The sequence below is a fragment of the Octopus bimaculoides genome, chromosome 8 (assembly GCF_046866305.1).
Source record: "Octopus bimaculoides isolate indiv1 chromosome 8, ASM4686630v1, whole genome shotgun sequence".
In the NCBI taxonomy this organism is placed as follows: Eukaryota; Metazoa; Mollusca; class Cephalopoda; order Octopoda; family Octopodidae; genus Octopus; species Octopus bimaculoides.
In genome coordinates this window covers 6,296,176-6,322,390 of record NC_142935.1, presented here as the reverse complement: position 1 = coordinate 6,322,390, position 26,215 = coordinate 6,296,176, and the positions used below count along the sequence as shown (strand labels likewise).

The following is a 26,215-nucleotide window of genomic DNA, read 5'->3' as shown; positions in this document are numbered from 1 at the left end:
TGATCTTGTATGTGCAGCAAGTTTCTTTATTATAAAAGGAAATATGTTATATAAATATGAAATTATAATAATGATGATGATAATAATAATAATCCTAGATTGCAATGATATCAACATAAAGAATGAACATCATTTGTTCGAACTTGAAATTTCCGATTGCATTTAGTCTCACACTCTGTCATTGACAATTCAAATTTTTCCAAATGTTGGATCAACCGCCTCTTTTTAAACCGCGCTGCCTCTCCAACTAGATCTTTGATAAATTTTACTTTCATATTCAGTGTACCCTTCATAGAATTCAAATACTGGAAAAATTTATCATAATCTGCAAAATATTAAAAACAAAAATAAATATACAAAAAGCAAAGAGAAAATGTTGAGGCAAAAAGCATTTCCTATTAGGCTTGCACATCATCATAACAAATGAAATAAGTAGAAATGTTAGGCAATGAAGAAGCTAAAACCTTTGAGCAGTTATTTCTATGAGAATCGATTGAATAAATGTTGTTGCCCAAAGCGAAAATGATTATACTTACTTTTACCAGGCTTTCTCAGTTCCTTGTATAAAATAATTCTCAATTTTGCATTATGGTTCCAATGAATAGATTCCAATTTATGATTTGGATTGTTATTTAAGTTTGTAAATTCTGAGCATTGAACTTCTATATCAGTTTTTAAAGATTCTATTTGATTTGACTGATCAAGTTGATATGGACTGACAGAGAGTTCATTAACATGGTTTGTATCCATTGGTATTTCTTCTTGTAAATTGACCCAAGGATTAGGAAGTGATGTATCCTCTGTAAATGAAGGAAAAACTATTATATTAATCTACCACTCTCTTAAATAAAAATGACAAATTACATTTTAAGGAGAATCAATTTATTAGAATAAAACATTTACCAGAAGAATTTTCAACTTTCAGATTATTTTCAGTCTTTGGACAAACAGGCGGTGAGGAGACAGCAGCAGCTTCTGTCATAATCGAAGGCGATGCTGGCCGTTTGATGGGAAGATCTCTTGGTAAAGGACCTATGGAAAAAAAGGGTTTTTTTTTAAAGACAAAAATACAACAGAAAAAATTATTCAACAAAAACATATAAGATATACAAGAAAAAAAAACTTTACTATTCAATACTTTAAAATACATTGCAAACTTTACACACACAGGTATTCCAATATCATCTTTACACTTTACTACTTCAAAACTCAGCAATTATCGTCTCAACACACCCTTTTGGAAGATAATGATGCTGGGGTCAGTAATAACAAGTAATCAATCACTTTCATGAATTTGCTTTTGTATTTTAAATGAAAATAACTTAATGAGAAAAAGCTAGGTTCAACAGTTTTATAGGATATACTTACCTGGTTTTCTTTTTCTTGGCAACGAATTAACAAGTGTGTCTTGGGAAGTTTTCTTGCTCCGAGACTGTTGTCCGAAGACAGCTTCATCAGCTTCATCAATCATAATATTCTAAAATGCAAATAAACCGTAAACCTAAATATTTATTTCTAACAAACAAACAAACACAAGATCATAATCTTGCTGTGGTGGATGGCAGTGGCAGAAGAATACAGTTGATCAAATCGAACCAGTTCTATACTGGTAAGTATTTTGTCAACTCTGAAAAGATGAAAGGCAAAGTTGACCTCAGAGGAAGTTGAATTCAGAATGAGAAGATATATAACTAAACCCTGCAAAGCCTTTTGTAGGACAGATTTGGCCAATCTTAAGTATTACATTAATTTTAATAGTGTTGCTGCCATCACCACCACCACAATCACCATCATTTAGCATCCGTTTTCCATGCTGGTATGGGTTAGATGGTTTGACTGAAAATGGTAAGCTGGAGAGCTGCACCAAGCTCAAACCATTTTCACATGTCAGAGTGTATTTGTTATAGCTGTCTGGCATCAAGATGGTTTAATTCAAAGTGCCGATTAATAGTTGGAGGTAACAGGGAAGGAATTCCCATTGCTTTCTTAACTCAATAGGATTGGAATTTGAAATCAGACAGGTATTTTAATCTTATCTTGATATAGAATGCAGTATCATATACCAATGCTTTAGAAGCTCCAAGATGTAACACCTGGAACTTATCAAGCATTTGGTTCATATTAACAAATATATTTATATAGTAGAGGGGTCCAAAATTTACAGTAACTAGCTTTTGTACTTCAATTCTACTATTGATAAAATATACAAGAGAACTATACTTTTGTTAATCAAATATACACTACCTACAACAGCTGGCCATTCAATAAAAATCAACAAATGTTTCCAAAAATAACTTACTTTGTTTACTTTAAATGGATTTCCAAACATGTGTAACCTGACTGGCTGTGTCTCAATTTCTCTTAATGTGGCAGGCATCTTCTTGAGATATTCTTGATAATTACCCATTTGCTGAACTGGAATGCTATGAATGTAGTCTGTAATTAAAAGAAAGTGAATGAAAACTCAATATAAATTTGGCAATAAAAAAAAAAATAAAAAAATTACTAATGGAGATACATTCTAATGTACAATATCATCATTATTTAATGTCTGTTTACTATGCTGGCATGGGTTAAATGGTTTGAGAGGAACTGGTGAGGCACAGGGCCATGTTAAACCCTAATGTTAGCTTTGGTATGGTTTCCACAGCTGGACACTCTTATAGAAATATTTTTTTTTGATTGAAAATTAGCTCACTCTCCACTTTCATGGTAGGACACACATCTCCACTGCAACAGAATACGGGTCCAAGATTTGCTAGATATCCCCACCTTCACAGAGCTATACAAAGAAAATCCCTGCAAGGAATTGGTAGTTCAATACAATATGCACTTGGTGGTTTTGCTTTTACTAGAGAGCAATGCCATGGACATATAGCTATTAATAAGACTTCTTCAAGTTCTTGAAAAATCAAAAGATCCACCACTCCTAAGTAAGTGTGATCCTCTATGTTTTCATCATAAACTTAATCAGATCATTTGTTTTAACAATTAAGAGCTGCATTAGCAAACAGGAAATGAATCAGAATTAACAGATCATTGTATTCAGGTGCTTTGGAGGAAAATACAGTTGAACTCTTTGCGAGGATGAACTTGTTTACCTCAGTATCACATAGCATTTCCAGCAGATATAAAGAAACGATTTACAAATAGTTGTTCTCCAACCCAAACACTCATTATACTCAACAAGCAATGTGTGCATAGAAATGAGCATAGCATAGGTCTATACATAAATGGTCACAGGAGCTGCTAAGAGTAAGGCTACAACAGAGGCATATAAACCTCTTGATCACATCGAACATTAAAAAGTCAGCCCCATATTTGAAAGAGTATTTTCCTGAACCCACAACAGGAAGAGGGAAAGAATTGTAATTAAGTAAAACTGTTATTTCAATTTAATTGAAATCAATCCAATGAACTCACATAGTGTTTAATTTATCTTCTAGGATCTTGCAGTGAAACATGGGTGGTGACTGCTAAGGACATGTGTAAGCTTGCAAGGAACGAAGCCAGTATGCTCCGCTGGATGTGTAATATCAGTGTGCATTCATGACAGAGTGTTAGCGCCCTGAGAGAAAAGTTGAACCTAAGAAGCATCAGATGCGGTGTGTAAGAGAGATGACTGCGCTGGTATGGATTTGTGGTATGAATAGATGAGGACAGCTGTGTGAAAAAGTGTCACACCCTATCAGTTGAGGGAATCTGTGGAAGAGGTAAATCCAGGAAGACCTGGGATGAGGTGGTGAAGCACGACCTTTGAACATTGGGCCTTACTGAGGCAATGGCTAGTGACCGAGACCTTTGGAAATATGCTGTGCTTGAGAAGACCTGCAAGCCAAGTGAGACCATAACCTGTGGCCCATGCCAGAGGTGTAACAAGCCTACTTATGTGTTGCTTGCGCAGATGTATTCAGGCAAGTGAAATTACAATCAAAATTGCTGACGTGGCCAATGACAGCACCGCCTGACTGGCACCTGTGCCAGTGGAACGTTAAAAGCACCATCTGAGTGTGATCGTTGCCAGTGCTGCTGGACTGGCTCCTGTGCAGGTGGCACATAAAAAACACCATTTGAGCATGGCTGTTACCAGTATCGCCTAACTGGCCCTCGTGCCGGTGGTGCATAAAAGTATCCACTACACTCTCGAAGTGGTTGGCGTTAGGAAGGGCATCCAGTTGTAGAAACTCTGCCAGATCAGATTGGAGCCTGGTGCAGCTGCTGGCCCTCCAGACCTCAGTCAAACTGTTCAACCCATGCCAGCATGGAAAGCGGACATTAAATGATGATGATGATCTTGAATATATTTCAACTCTTAAAACATTAAGAACAGGATAAGACAGAGCAACTTTGACAAATATACTTTGAGCAAGTTCTAAAGACTTCTGTATCCAGAGCAGTTATTGTGAAAGGAATTTTTAAGAGAAGCAATTCTAAGATCCTGAAACATATTTTCTTAAGCAGGTATGTCTGTCACGAAACAGAAAACAGATGCATAAACCTCTACAATGACTTCAGTTAAGCACAATAATCAGTCAACACGGTTTACCCATTTCTCACCTACTCACAAAATGTATTCTTGACAAGACTCTTTCGCACACCAAAGTCAACATTTTTTTTTGTCTGTATGGACATCCATCCCAATGTATAGAAATGCGAAACAATGGCTGACATTCCCAGCTTGAAACTCTTAATATTTCAAATGAGCAAGTGAGGAGACAGAGAGACAATTCTAAATGATTCGCTATAATCCATCTGTCTACTTTTTACAACCAAAGTAGATTTCCTTCAATAAACGTTACTTTAAAAAATGTCAATGAAAGCTATGGCATTATTGACATTCAACTACCTCCAGCACCAGAACTAAACACCTCCCATTAAGCATGCATTTATTTGATGAAACTGGTCATCTTGCTTCTTTCGTTCTACTTCAAACATGCCACACAATCCCTAATGATCTTTCATGGTGACTACATATTTATAATACACTCATAATGACTGCACCACAAACGTTCAGCTGTTTCTTCAGTTCTTGAAGATACTTTGGGTTTGAACAGTTGTTGACCCTCTATGAAGCAAATATGTGAACCACATTAGAATAATGCAGCAGCAATAAAGGAGACAATATTGGAGAACTGCTATAAACAACCATTGTAGATTGCATCTGAAGAAAGAAAGGAAAAAAAAACCCCAAAAACTCCTGCTGTTGTCCCACTTTATAATGGGAAATAAGTGTCTGAACAACTCTAAAAATGAAACATAATGAAGCAGCCTCTATGCAGTTGCTTGACTTCATGCAATAGCAGCCAAATATCCCTCAAACAGCACTACATAATATAGTCCTAGATTCTGTGTTTAAAAAAAAAAAGATGAGCTGATTACAGATAGAATGCCTTGCCCATAGATCTGACCTTGGGCTAAATGGCAAAATATTATGTAGACTAAATCCACCCAATTACCCTGCTGGCCATTCCTTTGTCATCTTCTTGCCTTGGTGTTCAAATCCTGTTTTAAACATTTATGCTAATCCTTCCTCCCAATGATCAAAACTCTTGAACTTATCCAGCCTCTCCGTACTAAATGTCGTCCCATTGACTGCATTAATGAGGTTGGGGCTACAAAGATAGTGGCAATTGTTTCTCTTCTTTGGACTCAAAACTATGAATCACAGTAATAAGACAATAACAACCTCATAGAATCATTTTTTCACAATGGTGTACATCAGGATAGCAAGTTTGAAATGTCATTTCATGTTATCTGTGACACCAAACATCCAAACCCTATTTCTTTGCATCTCTTCCTCTGCTACATGTACACTCTACTAACAAAACACAGCACTTTAACTGTTCTCGTCCAGTGTATCTGTTTATAATACTGCTACAACAGTCATTGCAGATAACACCATCCTGTATTGCATAATTATCTAGTACAGTGATTCTTTTCAACATCTCAGCTATAGGCCTCCAGCTTTCCCCTCAATGATCAGACTGAAGACAAACCGGTTGGTTGGTTTGTGTATGAAGTAAGTTTTGGTGGTAGTGATATAAGTTTGTCAAATGAAAACTAGCAGGGACAAGTACGAGATGATTGGTATATCATGGGGATTTAGATGGGTTTTTTTGTAAACCACAATTATGAATGTGTGTGTGTGAGCGTGCATCGTAGCAGCAGTACTATCCAGATATTTGAGTGGTACTGTGGAGATCATGAATATTGACTGATACTCAACATTGATATGTATTTTCACTTATAAAAGTAAAAGCAGTTAAGAACTTACCATCATCAATAAGTTTAGAGTTCTGTGGGGAAACTTGTAAAAAATTAGTTCTCATTCTTGAAATCTGATCTAATAAATTCTTTCTGGGAATATCAAATGGATTTCTGAAATGTATTTATTTTAAAATGATTTATGCATAAGTGAAATGACATGTCTTTGTTTATGCACGCTTCTGTTTAAACAATGTATGCGCTTGGTTTTGTGCTTGAAAAATTCAATTTTTTTAAGAAAGTGAAAACCATCATGATTTGTTTTATGCTAAAGATAAATTTTGGAAATTTCCACAAAAGTTAAAAAGATTCATGAGATATTGTTTTAGAAATAATTCCATTTACCACTTATTTTAAAGATTAATACATATGCTCCAAAACCATTTTATTCCAATTCAATATTCCACATTTCATAGGAATTTTATATTAGAAAACAATTATTAATTAACTCTTTAAGCCCCTAATCGGGAGTTGCTGTGCTTTGATAACAAAGTTATTCATGCAAACTGGTAAGAAGATAATTCATGCAAAATATCCTGTAGTGCCATGGAAATTTCTAATGATCAAATAAAAACCATTTTACAATCACTAGTAACTTTTGGCATGTAATTTTAGATAGAAAGTTTAAATATTCCTTCCCTCTGAACCACCAATACAGAACTTGCTTTGTGAATTTAAAGCTTTTTATCTTTGAAGGATATTGAAAATATAGAGAGAAAATATTCCAATTTTACTGTGACTTAAGACAGATACTAATATTTCTGATGTCAGTTGTGGTGAAAATAAAACTGAGTAGGAAGAAATGCAAACTAATGAACATTAGCACAAACAGAATTGAAACAAAGACAAAAAGAAGAGCAAATCTATAGACATTTCAACATGGAAAAATCGATATTAAATGTTAAAATTAAATTAATAAAATAATTAGAAAAGTATTCCATATTTCCATGGTGGAAATGTGAAAGAGAAGGAAAAAAGAACCTGCTAAAATACAATACCTGAAGTACTGAGGCTTGATTTCTGGGTCCTGAACAGCAACTGTAAAAGTGTTGTAGTCAAACAATTCTTGTCGCAAGTTGCTCATGTTTCCTCCCATTGTCTGCAGAAGTTGGTTGAAGTCTTTCCGTTGGACAATTGAAGCTTTTGTTCTAAGTGAAAAAAAAACAGTAAAAAGAAAAAGATACAGAAGCTTAAATTTTTGGAATTAAATTATTATCTAGCAGTGTAAATTGAATTCTCATTTCTTCATGCCAATTTAATTCACATCATCATCATCATATGTTCACTTTCCATGGGTCATCACTGTTCAAGACAGTTCTTATTTGCAGTTAATATGCTCCAAAGCATCATTACAAAGTAGACTGACTACATTCTTCTTGTGGCACCTGCACAAGAAAAGTTATAATGTCCTTGACAAAACAAGACCAAGGCTCCATTGACTTCATGAGGTCTCTGCTTGTTTGTCAACTACTTTGTATTGGATGCATTTTATCAAAGTACCAACAACACTTCTAGCAGAATCTCCTCTACTCTACGAAGACTTCATTTGTTCAGAACTCAGCAACCCATAAAATGGGTAGAAAAGAGGATAATTGTGCAATACAAATTAGGATGAGGGAGACAAAAAAAAAAAAAGAGAGTAAGGCGGGGTGGGGGTGTAGAATTTGGGAGAAATGGGAAAGACAGAAACGGCACAGAATAAGTGGCAACTACATGTTTGTAGGTAAAAAGAGTGTGATGGATGTCAGTAATGAATGACCCGAGGTCAAGGGAATGGCAGCTGGTAGTATAGAAATATTAAGGAGAGTATGGGTGATGAAGAGTCAAGCTTGTAATAAAAGGGGAGTGATGATGGGAAACAGGGGACAGCATACTTTGAATAAAAAGATTTGATGCAATCCCTTCTTACTCAAGCATCCTTATTTGGAAGGATAAAGAAAAGTGTAAAGCCATGGGTTGTAGATTGAAGTCCAGCAATATAAGAGGGCAGTTTTAGGCAGTTGAAGACAGATCAAGAGTTTGCAGACAAACATGTTAATCATTCTGGTCTAGACAGAACACACAAAACAGAGGAAAACTGTGCATAAATGAAATCAGTTGTAATGTGCAAGAGAGGGGATTGTATTTGTATGAATGATGATAGTTAGATAAAGAATTATCACACAATTCATGTGAAAGGAACTGGTGGAAATGGAAAACCAAAGCCAACATGGGAAAAAGTGGTGATGGCTGATCTCAGGATGTTGAATGGTGCAAGACACGACCAGAGAAGACCTGTCCAACACAGGTTAGCATGACTAAATGGACGTGCAATGGTTGTGTCTATGTGGTGTTGAAGGAAACATGGATACACTCCCACAGGGAAATATTTTTACAGCTTCTGTTCAAGGACCTAACTTCATGTTTGAGATGAGGGATCAAGGCTGCATGTACATAACATTTGTGTGTGGAAATTTAGTGTGAAGTGAAGTAACATGTGCATAGGAATGCACATTGCTAGAGGGGACAAGTAAGTAGGTTGATGTAAAAGAGTAAGAGTGTGGGTGAGGGAGAGCAAATACTTATTGGGGCAGCATACAGCAGAAGATGCAACAAGACAAATTCTTGTAGTGTTATTACTAATTTGTTGAGATTAAATATAAAGTTGCAGCTATTGTGAATGTGTTCTGTTAAGATTCAGGGCTGTTCTTGTGTAAGTCCTTGCCTAAAACCATACAAGGGGCAATGAAAATAAAATTTCACTACTGGCCCACTGTTCAGAATATAAACCTTTCTCTCTGTAGTTCCCTTCCCAGTCACATCTTTCCTGCAATGTAAATATTACAGACGCTTAAATTGAGCAGCAACTGCATCAGTTTCACTAGTCTTGAAGGGGCTGCGACAGTTAAAAAGCCAGCTCTTTCCTCATGAGACAAAAAAGAAAAAAAAAATTCTTACAAATTACCTTAAATTTACTTTAAGTCCATCTGGTGGAGGCAACTTTTGACCAACGGAAGCTATTAAACGGTCCATTTCAATCTTAGCCTAAGTAACAATGAAATGAAATTTGAACAAAAACAAAAAAAAAAAAAAGTTTGTATCAAATTATGGCTGTAAAAGATTTACAAATTAACTTAAATTAATAACAGATTTATTTATATTTACATCTATCTAGCAGACATGCAAAAATAATAATTGATATAATAGCTTTTGTCAAACCTATCTGTCACATAACTTTGGGTTTCTTTCACTACTTTCCACCTCTTTCTCATTCTCCCTTTTTCTTCTATTTATGTACATAGACATACACATTATTTCCCAACATGATCTTTAAAGACATTAAGCTACCACTTTTGAAAATTTATTACAAAATACAAAGAAAATAATGAACCTCCTCTCTTTGAATTTCTCTTAAGAAAACTTGTAAATTTTAAGAAGTTACTTCACAATAAGAAAAGCCATCTATCTATCTTTCTATCTACCTCTGCCTTTCAATCACTGTTTTTACTTTGATCTCTCACCCAATACACAAGTTACTTAGATGACTCGGGCACTTTCTCCATCCCATCAATTTCAGAAAATAATTGGATAATTATTTACTTGCGGTCATTTTAAAGTTCATTAATGAATAGTTCGTCATGAACGAAGAATGTATAATTTGACAAAGTGATGCGATGCAGTGGTAGAGATCTATCGCAGTTTTTACCTCAATCTTCCACCCAATACACCCCATTCTTGCTCTCTCTCCTTCTGCATGTATGTACATGTGTATGCATATATGGAAGAAAATGATGAATCTCTGTTCTTTAAATTTCTTTCAAGAAAATTTATGAAATGTTCCATTTTTTAATTTTAATAAGTTACTTTCTTCACACATTCACACAATGGTCAGTTGCATATTGCTCTCAGTAGAATTGAGCACTCCTCAGAAAGATTTTTACTGGTCAAAGTCAGTTTACTCTACCAAGAGGATCTCACAGGCATCCCAATTATGAAAGTGTTAAATTCACTAAAAATATTGTCTACACAGACATTGTTTGATTGTCAAAATTTCCTGCCTGTGTCTTGTAACACACATATATTGTTGTGTATAGAAATAAACATAGATAAAACTAATTAGTATTTTGATTCATTAAATGTTTCTTTTATTTAATTCTTTATTGAGTATCTACCTATTTCTCAATGATACAAAATATATTCTGGACATAAATCAACAATTCAATCACTAATCATTTTGAGGAGGGCTTGTTTTCCAGATGTATAAAATTTTAATAAAATGTTCATCAAAAATTCGAAAGAAAATTTCAAATAAACTTTATATGGTCATTTAAAGGTTATGGAAGTATTGGCACATCCACTTTGGCACTGAGAAAATTGTTGTTAGTTTTTATTAGTTTGGCCCGAACCACACCACAGAAACTACAGAAGTATAGAGATGCAGATAGAAGAATATATGAACTAAATAAAGCTACCTTTCTCTATATATACATATATATATATATATATATATATATATATATAGCTGCATAATAATTTTTTACTATCAATAACCATTAGTTTCAGTATATCAATGGAGATAACTAGATGTAAGTATTTTATATTTCATTTTCACGTTTCAGATTTTGTTTAGGTGATTTCTTAATATGTAAGTGGAGACGGGATATATTTATGACAATCAGGTTAATTATACGTTTTATTGTTTTTCTCCATGTATATTTAGATATATCATAAATATTAACAATGCAGTTAAGCTGTTACAGTTTGAGAATAACATTGGTGGTCTAAACAATTACCACATGAAATGAAAGTGACACAACAGCTCCTTGTAAAACTGAAATGTTCCACCTCACTCATGGTCAAACACTCGCAAGCATTGAATTACATGAAAAACAGGACATAGAAGGGAGAGCTGAGGCCAGATGTAAAGTTATTGAATCACACAACTGAGGTGAGAGAAGAGTGAGGGAAATTATGACTTGCTTATAGTGTGAAAAACCATGCCATTATGACGAAAAATGGATGTTTTAAATCAGTATGAGAAACCTTTTTTGAGAAGCAGGGCACATGAAACACGGCTTATCATTATTCATTAGGTGTGCCATTCAGAAAGTCTTGCAGGCTGCAGTTTGCTCATGGTTGGTTTAAATCAATTATTTGAACACAGACGAGTTCTTTGGTGGCCCCCATATTTCCAGTGTAATATTCTCAGAATTTCAAAAACGGTTTTCAAAGTTCTGTCAATACTTTCATGCATGTAATAAAACAGCAATGTTTTTAAGGTGAACGGGTTTAAATGTATCTACATTTACAAATACTTAGATGCATTGTAAACAACTCTCCACAGAACTACATCAATAATATCCTGAGATGATTTGTCTTTTTGTAAATTCATACAGAATCAAACAAAATTATGAGACTAAAATAGCCACAACAGCAATATCTCTAGAAATTCTGTGCAGGATTTAAAAAAAAGAAAAGAAAAGTCTGAAGAAATGTATCTAAGCCTCTATGGTCACACCCCATACCTATTTCCACTGCATTTGCTTGATTCTATGAATGAACAAGAAATTAGATGTAGTATACTTCAAATTTCCAGACTGCTCACACCACCGAATGGTGCAATAACAGGTGAGTGTCAAACAGGATACATCCAGTGGAACTGAATGTCAATTGGTTGAAAATATTTACTAGTTACACTTACTAATAGAGATTAACTGACTGTGAAAGCACATTAAAATATATTTATACTTTTCAGTGAAATCATTTGTCTGTACTTCTAGAATGAGAACCCAATTATGTTGCATAAAATGAACTTAAATTTGTAATCACCTGGTTTTTCAACTTTTTGAGGTATGTGATAACACTATAACTGAGGCAATTTTCCATATTATCTGGGATCAGACTTGGGGCACCCATACGTTGTAATGCTTTCCGTAAAGGCTGTAGAAAATAAAGAGAATGCTATTAACTTATGATAAAAAAATAATTGAAATCTTTGAAAATAACTTGAGATGAAATTGTAGATGAGTACAATTAGGCTGACAAAAGACTTTGAATCATATGCATTGTGTGTAGAGGAAACAATCCCTTACAGAAACATGTTAAAAACAAATATCATTATGTAAAGTAATTTGGCCAGTTTTTAATAGAATTATGAATTATAAAAAGATGTTCAGTAGCCAATATACAAGATACATACAATCATGGGGAAATGGATGCAACTAGGTACTGGTTCCTTTGTTGTTGGTTAAGAATGCATAGCTGATTCTAAGGAAACTATTATGATCTGTGCTCTTTGCCATAGCTAGCTTTGTTGTAGTTAAAGAGTGTGGTATGTATGCAATGTGTGATGAGGCAGAATGTGAAATTGGAAATTTAACATCTGCTTTCCATGCTGGCATGGGTTGGACAGTTTGACAGGATCCAGTGAACTGCAGGGCTGTGCAAGGTTTCAACAGCTTGAGGCTCTGATCTCTGGATGTTGGGGCTCACGAGGAAATGAAAATGAACTGAGATGTCTGGTGATATAAGTTTCTTGAGAAGACCCCACTCCATGTCAGCAAAACTTGGTTCTAGAAGCGCTGTGTGTTCCAAGAAAACTTTTTACACACCCTCCCTTAACACACCAAACTACAATTCTCTTCTCTTTCTCACATCTCTTCTTTCACACACTATGCTTACCTGTCATTCTCCAATCCTTTTCATTGTATCATTGCTATCTGGTAGTACCCCCAACCCCTCTACACACCCAGATTTTCACCACTCACTGCACCCTCCACTCTCTACTCATGCTTCCTTGGCTATGTCCTGCTGCCTATATTATTACCTCAGTTGCCACCATTTTTCTCTCTTCTTTTATGCAACCATCCCATTTATATTCTGATCCTCAACCCTTGAGTATGCCTGGCACTTTTTTCTGTTCTCTCGTGTTCTTATTGTCTCCTACTCTTCCCCCTCAGCTTAGGTAACCATCTACCTCCTTTACAGTGGCACACCAGTTTCTGTCCTCATTTCCGATCACCCTTTCTCTCGAGCCAGGTGAAGCTAAAAGGTGAATTATACCAGCAAATATTTTTTTATTTCTACATGTGGGCATACAGAGATGGATTTTAATGTACTTGATATGTTTCCTTGTAGCTGCAATGTTAATGTGTTATAGTAATATTGGGTGAAGGGTGAAGTGCATCCAAAATGACAAATTTGCCTTATAAGGATAATCTTATAAGATTTAAGGAGTTCAACTATAGAAAAAAAAAAAAAAAAAAAATCACTAATTCTCATACTACTACTTAATTATAAAAGAAATTTCAAAAATTTTGAACAATGATAAAAAGTGAAACAAACCTTTCCTATCTTATTAACAATTAAAATTTAGTAGGTACACTGAGACACCTATACAGTATTGTATCAACATGCTGTTGTTTCCATACCACACACTTCTTTCAAATGCTAACTCTACACCATTTCTATAGCAGCTGAATTAAAAGACTTTTGGCACTGATTATATATATATATATATGTAAAATAAAACTAAGCTGATCATTATGTCAGGAAAAAATTGCTTCAGAAAGCTGATTAAATAGCTTTTTAAGTAACTTACCCCAGCATAATAAACAGGCATTGTTTTCAAATAACTGTCAAATTGTTGCCGCCAGTTTTTGGTAGGTTTAGATTTATGAACCTTGAACAATTCATCTGAGAATATAAAAAATAAAAAAACAATTTGGATGTTGTTACACTTATTTTAGTCTCAATACGATGCTCATGCTAAGACATAGCCTTGAAGTGATTTTAGTTGACCACATTGAATTGCTCAGCTATATTTTTGATATTAAAGGATGCAACTCAACATACCAGTCAACAAAAACACAAACACATATATAGCAGGCTTCCACACAGTTTCTGTCTACCAAGCTTCACTCACAGGGCATTTTTTCAACCCAAGACTACAGCAAAAGACACTTGCCTAAGGTGTCGTGCAGCAATTTCAAAATTGGTGCCACATGGTTGCGAAGCATACATCTTAACCACACAGCTATGCTTGCGCCTATATGAAAAGAAATTTAATTTTAATAGAAAAAAATAAAAGTTTATATTTACCAAGCAGTGGCAACAGTACTGGATAGTTATATGGCATCACAAATAAGTTAACACATGATAGGTTACTGCTAGCTTTTACATAACCAAATGGATGGCAGAAGTCAAATTTGGCACTGTTACTTACAAATACCTAGAGACAAGAAAAAGAAACCCAAAACTTTAGAAAAATATTCTTTATAATGGGAAATTATCTATGATATAAATACAGTACAACATAATTACATAAAAAAGATTAGTGGAAGTTTGATGTTCTTTCGTCCTGTCACTAACTGCATCTATTACCCTCAACCTCCAACTACTTTTCATCATCATTTTTGAGTGTATTTGTTTTTTAGTTCTATCAATTTTTAGGTGTGAAAATGCTTATTTTACCACAGAAATTATTTAATTCTAAAAAAATACAAATATCCATCAGCCGCAGAAACCAGCGATATACTGAGGAGTCTGCAATATAAATTTACATATATTAGCCAGCAAAATCCGTGCTGTACTGAGGGCACGATAGGTGAGTCGCGATAAGGCGAGTGATTACTGTACAATCTTTTATATATAAGTTATGAAGTGAGGAAAATAAGTCACTTGCATTTTAAGGATGAAAATTTATGCTAAGCCAAAAGGTTTCATAACAATCACTTAATGAATTGCCCAACAAATATTCAAGAATTTAGAAACCCTCAAAACGTTACACCTCTTCACAAGGAGCAGAGTCTTGCTTTTTTAATGTTTGGTCAGTTGCATGTTGGGACAACTAAAATAATATTACACTCTGATAACAAAATAATTTGTGCTTCAATTTAATTTTTGAATTGAACCTATTTTCTACACTAACCATCTTGTATTCTCTAAATATAAAATTATTGAATGCTTATATTGAAAATTTGGGAACAGACGGTTAAACAAGGTGCTTGACATTAATATGGGGTATTTATTGCCTGAAAAGTCATCATGACAAACACAAAGTTATTGACAATACTAACTTGCCAACAATTGTTTGGTTGTTTACGTTCAAGGATATATTGAGTTAGTGGTGACGGCTCGAGTTCATATTTATCAAAAGGGAGATTGTCGATAACTAACGGTTCACATGCTGTACATGAAAACTGTACCACAGGTTGAGCAGTTCGTGGGCTCTGAAATTGAAAAAAGTAATTATTGCATTAATGAACAGTGAAAATTATATAAAAATAATTACATTTCATAAATATATATAAATTAACATGATGTGGCTGAATTTTTAGTAAAGTTTTAAAATAATCTTTTTTCCTTATAACTATGCCAGAATTTTGAGACTTTTACCAGACATGTGATTAAACAGTTCTTCCAAACCTTTATTGTTTTAAGCTCAATTCTAGACACATAACTTTTGTATGTGTTAATAGTGGTTTACCTCAAAATTTTATTTTACTCTTATCCTCTACCTCATTCCCGGGTTGCACAGGATCTGATAGGCTCAAAGACTGCATTGTGCTCCAGTGTCTGCTTTGGAATGGTCTCTACACAGCTGGATGCTCTTCCTAACGCCAGCTACTTTACAGCATGCACTGGGTGTTCTTTTCCATGCCACCAGCACTTGTGAGGTCTCTATGAAGCTTATGTGACTACAAACCCCACGGATGCAAGGAAACTTTATACTAGGATAATGTGTAGAGAGGGATAAAGTTTTAAAGAAAAAGCGCCCGAACATAACATAACAGGTTTCCTGTAAAGAAACTACATGAACCAAATTCGACGACTCCCATGCCAACCTTTCTTTCATTGGACACTAAACTCTGCTTGCGAAGACCTGTTGGGTCAAGTGAAATCGAAATCGTAATTGAACCAAATTCGATGACTGGCACCTGTGCCAGTGGAGCGCTAACAGCACCATCCGAGTATGATCATTGCCAGAGCAGCTGTCTGGCTTCCATGCTGATGGCACGTAGATGGCACCATTTGAGCGTGATCGTTACCAGCGTCCTTTTAGAAGGAAGGGTGGGGGACTGGGTGGAACCGGACAAACTATAAAGAATGCCAGTCTTTTTTTATGTAATTCAAAACTATAAATTCTTTACTTTGGATTTGAGTCTAGACAAGCTCTATATTTCATCTTTTTTTTCCTCCTGTTAAAACAATTAAAGCTGAAGCAAACTCATTATAATACATAAATATGGCATTTACTGAACTGCTTATGTTTTTCGTTGACTTTATATGAACGTTATTATCAAAATTACATTAGATAACTCAACAATAAGCATTGAAAGAAACCCGTGTTTCTATTTTATTATCAGTTTTATAACCAAAACAACCAAGAAATAATTACAAATATACAACCAGCAGTGAAATATTCAAAAAGTTAAAAAAAGATTTTGAAAAACCAGCTCATTGATCCTTCATCATCATTTAATGTCCATTTTCCATGCTGGCAATGCTGGAAGCTGTACTAGGTTCCATTGTTGGTTTTGGCTTGGTTTTTATAGCTGGATGCCCTTCCTAGTGCCAACTACTTTACAGAGTGTAGTAAGTGCTTTTTACGTGGCACCATCACCAGTGTTTTTTACAGAGAACTGTTCAAACCTATAAGAGTTGTTTCTTGTTGTTGGTAATTCTACAACACATTAATACACTTAGCTATCAGAAACAAGAATCAAACTTTTGGTGGGATGTGTCAGTAACACTGACCACTCACCAAGATGTAAAAGACGCTTGTGCCAGTGCCATATAATAATTCACCAGTGCTGGTGCCACAAAAAGCACCCTTTCTGGTGCTATGTATAAAACACCTGGCTGTAGAAATCATGCCAAAAGAGACGATTGGAGCCCAGTGCAGCTATCTGGCTGGTCAGCTCCTGTCACACAGTTCAAACCATGCCAGTATGGAAAATGGATATATAATATATACACACACTTCTTATCACAAATGATTTAGTCGTAAAGAATTCCTGAATAATAACTTACCAAAGTCTGAATACTACTGTCAGGCCAATAGGCTTCTGGTATTGGCCAATGACCAACAGAATACCCTTTTTGTGCTGATCGTTGAACATAGATGAGTTTCCTGTTACTGTGCCAGGCTGGAGTTGCCCCTGAACTTTGAGATTCTATTTCTCGTTTATCATTTTCTCCATACTGGTTTGTTACATCACCATTTTCTAAAACAGAAATTCAAAGATTGCAATTACTTTGACATGTAGTGTCAAACTGGAAACAATGTTATTTTGTGATTTTAAACAATTTCGTTTGTCAATATATCTGGCTATGGAAGTAATTCATTTTTCATACAAGTCTAATTCTCACTGAAGAATTTGAAAACCTGGATGAATGGACCCATGTCAGAAAGTTTAATGGTGAATAAAAGGTCTAAAACCAAAGTACCATTTGCAAGGGAGTATTTCTCATATTGAGAGCAATTTTACATTTTTATAACATAACAAAACACTTACCTTCATTTACTGGCTTAGGATCAGGACCAATTTTCTCAAAATTTATGACAACTCCAGCTTGAACCTTCTGAACTAATGATTCAAGAGCTGCATTCAACATTTTTTGAGACAAAATTGCATAAGATCGCCCTGCATAATAAACAAATTAATTGATCATTCTATAAATGAAATATATATATATATATAATTGTAAGTAGGCATATAAAATAATTTAAAAAACACCTAGAAATTACTAGAAATATGTGTAAAACAAAGAAAAATTGCAAGAAACAACAGAAACCCACAATTTTTTTTCTTTTCTGTTTTTTATCCTAAAGTTAATGGCATACTTTACTTGATTATTGATAACCTTGATTCCACCTAGAACTATCAGACTGACAAAATCTATTATTTTGAAAATCTTTTATCATTAGTCCACAAATGTACTATTTTATTACAATTCTGCAATAAAGTATGCTGCTCTTCAGAATTTCCCTGTTGGACCCTACTTTTACTTGAACTCACCTGTTCCACCAGTTTCTCTGTTTTCATCATCATCATCATCATCATCATCGTTTAACGTCCGCTTTCCATGCTAGCATGGGTTGGACGATTTGACTGAGGACTGGTGAAACCGGATGGCAACACCAGGCTCCAGTCTGATTTGGCAGAGTTTCTACAGCTGGATGCCCTTCCTAACGCCAACCACTCAGAGAGTGTAGTGGGTGCTTTTACGTGTCACCCGCACGAAAACGGCCACGCTCGAAATGGTGTCTTTTATGTGCCACCCGCACAAGCCAGTCCAGGGGCACTGGCAACGATCTCGCTCGAAAATCCTACAGGAGCCAGTCAGGCGGTACTGGCAACGGCCACGCTCAAAATGGTGCATCTCATGTGCCACCCGCACAAGAACCAGTCCAGGGGCACTGGCAACGAGTGTTTTATCCCTTCTATTTTCAGCTTACACCAAATTCTGAATAAGTTTTTATTCCAAGAACTGTTCTCCCTTGTATTCCAAAAATACATTAACCATATAAGCCATGATCACACAATATCTTGTGCCAGCTAAAATAAATCCCAGTGACAAGATAACTTTGGGCCTTTTTTTCAGTACCTCAAATACCTTGACTCTCACCTATCGTGAATCAAAATAAAAAGTAAAAAAAAAAAAATTTCTAAGACTTAAAAGTAAATTAAGGTTAGGTTTTTACCACCGGTGACATCACACATTGCGTTAATTGGATGGGTTTCAGCAACAGGAATATAAACAAATCCATTATCGACTGGTGGGGTTGCTGGAATCTCCAGAACTAAGCCAAATATTCTTTGATCCCATCTAAATGGTTCTTTTGTTAGTTCACAACCTGGGACCACTGAATTCATTGGAAGATTCAACTGAAAAGAAACCAATGAAAATTTTTTTTAGAGAAGTCATTCACAACTATTTGTTCATTTCTTTCTTTCATAAAAATAAAATTAATTTAGCTTCTGTGCCAATTTGAGCACTGAGTGACTAGTTGGTTGATTAATGTTCTGAGTATAATGTATCATAGAACTAGAAGATCTTTATCACTAAATTCCTGGCTCAAGACCATAATGTTTGTAAACACCAGTCAATCTGTTCTGAAGGTTCCTGACTTTGTCATAGTAATCTTTTCAGTGAGGTCTAACATCAAGAGATAAAAAGTCTTTATATAAATTTTATGTATACTCAAGTGAAGCTGAAATCTACTGTAATGTGCACACAACTTCATTGATGTCTTTTTTATGCTCCAACTTTGTTCATCATCATCATCATCGTTTAACGTCCGCTTTCCATGCTAGCATGGGTTGGACGATTTGACTGAGGACTGGTGAACCAGATGGCTGCACCAGGGCTGCAATCTGATTTGGTAGAGTTTCTACAGCTAGATGCCCTTCCTAACGCCAACCACTCAGAGAGTGTAGTGGGTGCTTTTACGTGCCACCAGCACGAAGGCCAGTCAGGTGGTACTGGAAATGGCCACGCTCAAAATGGTGTATTCTACGTGCCCCCTGCACAAGAGCCAGTCCAGCGGCACTGGCGACGATCTTGCTCGAATGTCTTTACATGTGCCAGGAAGGCGATGCTGGGCACAGGTGCCATCACGATTTCGCTTTCGCTTGCCCCAACAATCTCAACCAAATAATTGCTATGAAACAGAATAAATTTCAGAGTAAACTTCTATCAGATTTATATAAAATTTGTTATTGTGTTCAAAATGGCACTTTAGTACATCAAGAAACAAAAATAAGTTATAGTTCTTTTTCTCACAAAACCATTTTTAATTAATTTAGAATTAAATTAAAACACATATGGCACCTAGTTTAAATTAAATGCTAATAAAAAGTTAAGTAATAAATAATGCTTTACCTCAAGTTGAACACTATTTGGAGAAGTTAGTCGACCTCGATCAGTGATTAATACAATAACAGCAGGTTCTAGATAAAATGGACACCGGCCCTTAAAAGATAAAAAGAAAATACTTATTTTTAATGAATCAAAATGTTAAGATCTGTAATTTTATTTCAAGATGATAAACACTGTCAATATTCTAAGCTATAAAATACAATGAGAGCAGAGAAGGCTTTAATGCTCTAATAAATATAAAGACTAAGGATTAAATCTCAACTGGAAAATAGGCAAAAAGGGAGAGATAAGTGCTAGGAAGAGGAGATGTGTGATGTGGGCAAATTGGGTGTATGGCCCACCATGGACAGGAAAAAGCATTTTACTTTTAGAACCTCACTTTTCCTGTGATAAACTGGTCCTTTAGAGCAGTGCTCCACAACCAGTATGCCGTGGCACATTGGTGTGCCACGAAACGATGCTAGGTGTGCCGCAGTGCAACTTGAATATAATTTTTTCCCCCGTACTTTTAATTATATTTTTAGTTCAAGTGTGTCACTGAATTTTGAACAGAATATAAGTGAACACCAAGTGAAAAAAGGTTGCGGAGCACTGCTCTAGAGCACAGCATATTGCCAATTATCTCAGTCCTTTTGTCATCTCCCCTGTAAGGTTCAACGCCTTCAGATCAGCCCTCACTACTTTGTCTTACTTCTTGCAATTTTCTGTCATTTCCTTCATGAGGTTTGGTACTCTGCTAACATCAGCCTTCACCTCTTCTCTCGTGTTCCTCTTTGGATTGTTTGGTATTTCTACACATCATGTATCTGCACCAGCAGTTTTTGAACAGATCACATTAAATTCTTAACTCTCAGCTCACCCGTGATGTGCCATACATGCATGCTAACACATCTAGTGGAGAATGTTAGCCATCACACAACCTTGACATTCAAAGCCAATGTTTTATACCAGGTGTTGTCGCACTTAATACACAAGTAACACATAAGCTTCAGCCAGGAACAATATTAACGATATCAATGGTTTCTGGTTTAGGAACATTGAAAAGATGAAAGCAAAGTTGATGTTGGATGAACTCAAAAGTAGAGCCAGGACTAATACAGCAAAGGCTTTATCCTAACACACTAATGATTCTGTCAGTCCACCCTGTTAATAACAACAGAAACACATTATTAAATATGTTAAAGTAAGTTTTCTTTGATCTTTCATTGTTTATTGCAAAATAATTTCCTGCAAACAACATTTCCAATAATTTCTGTAAATGTTATTTTATCATTATTGCAGTAAAGAAAAAAAAAAGAAAAATGAAGAAATCTTTTTACCTGACCATAAGTGTCAATGCCAGATTGCATTCGATTCATATTGAGAAGATCAAATGCATGCTTGAGAGATGCTCCTAATACTGTTAGCCCATCAGCTTTTAAATTTTTTAATTCATTCATGAAAGTTGCATGAGACTCTTTCCAACCAGCCTGAAAAATTAAAATATTTCATTTATGAAATTTCAGATGGTACTATTTCATAGTTGTTGGGATAACTAGATTCAATAAATTTGAAAATGAAAGAGACCAATAGGCATGATTATAGAATTGGTGAAACCAATGTAAAACTATTAAAATAAATAGCACAGCAATGCTTTTTTGTTTGATAGGCAAAAAACAATAATATTCTATACCTGATGAAGATTCAGTACTTAAAAAGAGAAATTACAAAAAATAAGTTATTTATATCAGTAATCAGGTATGTACAGCAAACTGGCTGAATATTTAACTGTTTAACCATCATCATCATCATCATTGAACGTCTGCTTTCCATGCTAGCATGGGTTGGACGATTTGACTGAGGATTGGTGAACCAGATGGCTGCACCAGGCTCCAATTTGATCAGGCAGAGTTTCTTCAGCTGGATGCCCTTCCTAATGCTAGTCAGGCGGTACTGGCAACGGCCACGCTCAAGTGGTGTTTTTTATGTGGCACCTGCACAGGAGCCAGTCCAGTGGCACTGGCAACGACCTCGCTTGAATGATTTTTCATGTGCCACCGGCACAAGTAAATAAGTAATTGAAAAATAAATATGATATAATATCAAATAAATTGCAAAACATGACTGTCTTCCGCAAGACAAAATGGCACAGGAAACATAACTATTTACAAATCTCTGGATGAGCAAGCAATAAGGATAATTAATCGCACTCCCTTCACTTATATTATGGCATTTAAACCTCAAGGATATGCCCTGGCACTTGCCACTATCTATATCTCTCTCTCTTCTTTTATTCAACCATCTCATTTTTACTCTGATCCCCATTCTTTGTGAGCATGCCTGGCATTTTGCCCCCATCTCCATCCTTCAGTCTCCCACTCTCTCTCTCTCTCTTGCATACAACCACGTATTTTCTTTGCAGTAGCACATCTGTTTCTGTCTTTATTCCTAATCTTTCTCTCTCCGGCAGAGTAACCTTTTACTTCCTCTTCAGCAAGACACTTATATCTGTCTCACTATAACCTTTTCATCATCACTTCCTCCCCTCTTAAAATATTTTGTCTTGCATGTACTTGGTGATCCTGTCAGTGCAGGTGCCACTTAAAAGCATCCAGTCCACACTGTAAAGTGGTTGGCATTTGGAAGGGCATCCAGCTGTAAAAACCTTGCCAAAACCGACCTCGCCTGGGCTTGTGCCACATAAAAAGCACTAAGTCCACTTTGCTGAGTGGTTGGTGTTAGGAAGGACATCCAGCTGTAAAAATCCTGCCATAACAGTCACAGAAGTCTGCAGCAGGCTTTGGCCTGGTTGGCTCTTGTGGTACCAACCCTAACCAATGGAACACGGATGTTCAGTGATGATGATGAATAACATTTCTTATGTAGTTTTTATTTAATAGTTTCAGGAAGAGGGTAGTGCGACAGTTCTTTTCACTGTTTTGATACCAAACCATCTGAGAATGCCCTTGGTGCCATGATACAAGCTTCCAGATTTAAAGTGATTAAAAACTTCCATGAAAATTCATGTTAATTTATGTTTTAAACACCAGGTTAAGTTTAGAAAGTTTCTATCTCTGCTGACAACAAAAATCTCCCTCAGAATGAAGGACAAATTGTACAATGCTTGAGTTACTACTGCAATGCTGCATGATAGTGGGGACATGTGCCTTGAATGCAGTGGATTTGAGAAGACTAGAAAGAAATGAAGCTAGCATGCATTGTTGGATGTGCAATGTAAGTGTGCATGAATGATAAAGTATAAACAAGGTAGGCAAAGGAGGAATCTGATGCAGTGTAAAGAAGATGTGATGCATATGGATGAGTACAACTGTATAAAGAAGTGTCTATTGTTTAATATGGGTGGATCTTGCCTTTTATTCATTGGCAGAATTTTGGAAGAGCTATTCCTCAAAAGATCATAATACATTATTACTGAATGCATATTTCATTATTTTGTCTAGGTATTCTGCAAGAGCTGAATGTTTTGAAGAAATATACTCCAAAATATACATTGTCTATGCAATATTTTTCTCTCTCACCTTCATATAGTCTCTTAATGTAAAGAGAAATGAGTGGTCAAATGTTACTATATATACACACACACACGTGTATAAGGGATGACCACTAGGTGGACATCCAATACAATTTTTTCTGAATCTTCAGATTTTTTTATATGCTAGGCCACTTGGTTTTAAATTGAATTAATATTCAATTTATCACCCTATCTATCTGTATATATATATCGATATAAATGTATCTAATCTACTTGCTGTGTTCGAATGCATACACATCTGCTATTCAACTAACAAACTGAAATCAAACTTCATCAGGTGTTTTGAAAGCAGACAACCAACTTCTGACATAACTTCAGTTTAGTGTCCCACTGATCTTAATTCCTTACTACTTTTTGAAAAATTCACATATCCGAATGAAATACTGTCAAGATTCATTTTCGAGAGTGTAGATTACTATTATGTCAGTAAAATAAATTTTTTTAGAAGAGTTTCAGCCCGTTCTGCACCCTCTCTTTCCATGCCACAACTGTCACCAGTTTTCCATCTTTTTCTTCCTGGATTTATGTTTCAACATTATGTAACGTATTTGTCTTTTAAAACTAAACATTTTAAAGAGAGTTGTGAAAGAAATCAAGTCGGAGGTTTTAGAACAGTGATCAGAAAGTTCTTCAAAAAAAATTGTTTAAGGTTGTCGACATAACTATGATCTACATTCGCGAAAAAATGTATTCCTGTAAAATTTCGTGAAGAATTAATCAAATTTTTCGGAAAGTTATGCGGAAACAAAGTCATGGGTGGGACACACACCAAAGTGTAGTTGTCATATAATAAAGGCATTGTCTAAAAATATATGTAAACATGGTTTTATGAAATAAAGTATTTTTAATAAACCCGAACACAAATTTAATACAACCAACAACAAAAATTAATATTGTTGTTTAATCAAACAATAATATTAATATTGATTGTTGATAAACTAACATTATTTAATCAATCAACTTTAATCTTCAATCGAGGGAGAAACGCAGTGAATGACCGGGGGGGGGGGGGGGGGCAGGGTTTACCCAGAATTCCCTTAAACACTAATATGGCGGCAAAGAGAGAAGTAAGAATAATGGAGACATTAGGAAATCCTTTAAATAACAAAACCAGAAGAATTAAGGGAAACGATGCAAACAGATGGACACGTCATATATGGATGGATAATTAAACATCAGCTTCGTTAGAATTTCTTTTGATAGCTGTGTTGTTTACCTTAACATTTGCTGGTGGCTCCTCGAAAGTTAACAGCATATATCTGTCCCATCTACACACTGGATCTCGAGAACGAATCTAAAGTAATAAAAAAGAATATATATCCACAAAACTAAATTACAGGGTTTTACACGTTAATAATGATACAAAAAATATATATATGGCAAGAAAGACGTGTTACATTAATTTAAAGTAGTAAACGTGGTGGAAAGAGAGAAAAGATAGAAGGACGAACTCTACGATGCAATGTTAGTCTCTGGACGCTTTAGAAAAAGACAAACAAAATTGATTTTTCTTTTTTTATCGATAAAAATGTTTTAAGTGCAACGAATAAAAATATCTTGATGAGATCTTGAGTTTGAAAAGAATTCAAATTAAAGTATTATGTGTATAGTTAATATATTTACCTTCATAAATGTTTCAACAGCCGCCTTAGCTACATCGATTAGACTGGTTCCAATGTAGGTGCGTTGGTTCATCGATGAACTCGTATCAATAAGGAACAATATTATCGTCATTATTGAACTGAAGAAGTCTTACACTGCCAGGAAAAAAAAATACTTGTCTGATCGAAACTCTAATGTTATAAACTTGTGTTATGTACTCTGCATAAATTAGCAATAATTCGTTACATAAGTAAAATAATATTACATATATGCGTGTTATTGTAACAGGCATACATGTAATACGGTTAAAGTTGTATGATCTACATGATAGATGATTGATGTGCTCTGTTACACGGCTACAAATGGGAAAGCGAATCACCAAAATGTCCTTAGACACTTTCTTCTCTGTCTATCAATGGCGCAGACGGAGCGATAGTAGCAGCAGTGACAATAATAAAGATTCACTCAACTACTACCACTCTTTTCCTTGTCGCTGACATTTTGACTCCGACTGTTGTTAAGCGATGTTAACAAGAGAAATAGTTTGTCGAAAGAAAGTGTCATTTCGTTGTTTTAAAGTCTCGTCATTCGCCGTCAACGATAACGGAAGTCATTTTATGCGGAACTTGTTGAAATTTAATGGCGGCCGCCTTTTAATAGTTTCTGGAGACAAAAAACTACACTGGAAATTATTGATGTTTAATAAATAACGCTGGTCCGTGTCGAATAAACACCAGAGTTTTATAGCTTCTGGTCAAGTTTACGTTAAAAAAAGTGAAGTTTCAAAAATATTTTTACGATGAAAAAAAAATTAATGATACAAGTTTTTAAATTTAATAATACAAGTTTTTAAATCATAATTGAAAAACATATCAAAATATTTAATAACTCTCGATCAAAGCATCACTTGTTCCTCGTATTTGTCGGTATAAAATCTTTATCCGATTCCAC

The 26,215-nt window shown here is 35.2% G+C and overlaps 1 protein-coding gene across 1 annotated transcript; it reads right to left on the bottom strand.

Moving 5' to 3' along the window:
- LOC106878899 (integrator complex subunit 6) lies at window positions 1–25,847 on the bottom strand. Its single transcript, XM_014928248.3, has 19 exons — window positions 25,286–25,847; window positions 24,879–24,956; window positions 21,450–21,599; window positions 20,134–20,223; window positions 18,953–19,136; window positions 17,763–17,891; window positions 17,278–17,471; window positions 15,321–15,473; window positions 14,344–14,473; window positions 13,844–13,938; window positions 12,073–12,183; window positions 9,209–9,288; window positions 7,263–7,412; window positions 6,275–6,378; window positions 2,300–2,436; window positions 1,369–1,477; window positions 904–1,032; window positions 537–800; window positions 1–325 (listed from the first exon to the last, which is right to left on the bottom strand). The coding sequence occupies exons 1-19, from the start codon at window positions 25,394–25,396 to the stop codon at window positions 111–113; spliced, it is 2,613 nt and encodes an 870-aa protein (XP_014783734.1). The 5' UTR covers window positions 25,397–25,847; the 3' UTR covers window positions 1–110.
- Window positions 25,848–26,215: the final 368 nt, after the last annotated feature.

Excerpts from the sequence above, each read along its gene's own strand:
- LOC106878899 (XM_014928248.3), bottom strand. The coding sequence starts at position 25,396 with ATGACGATAATATTGTTCCTTATTGATACGAGTTCATCGATGAACCAA. Across the intron at positions 24,957-25,285 it reads CTGTTGAAACATTTATGAAG|ATTCGTTCTCGAGATCCAGT; the intron begins GTAAATATATTA and ends TTATTACTTTAG. Across the intron at positions 21,600-24,878 it reads AGCCACCAGCAAATGTTAAG|GCTGGTTGGAAAGAGTCTCA; the intron begins GTAAACAACACA and ends TTAATTTTTCAG.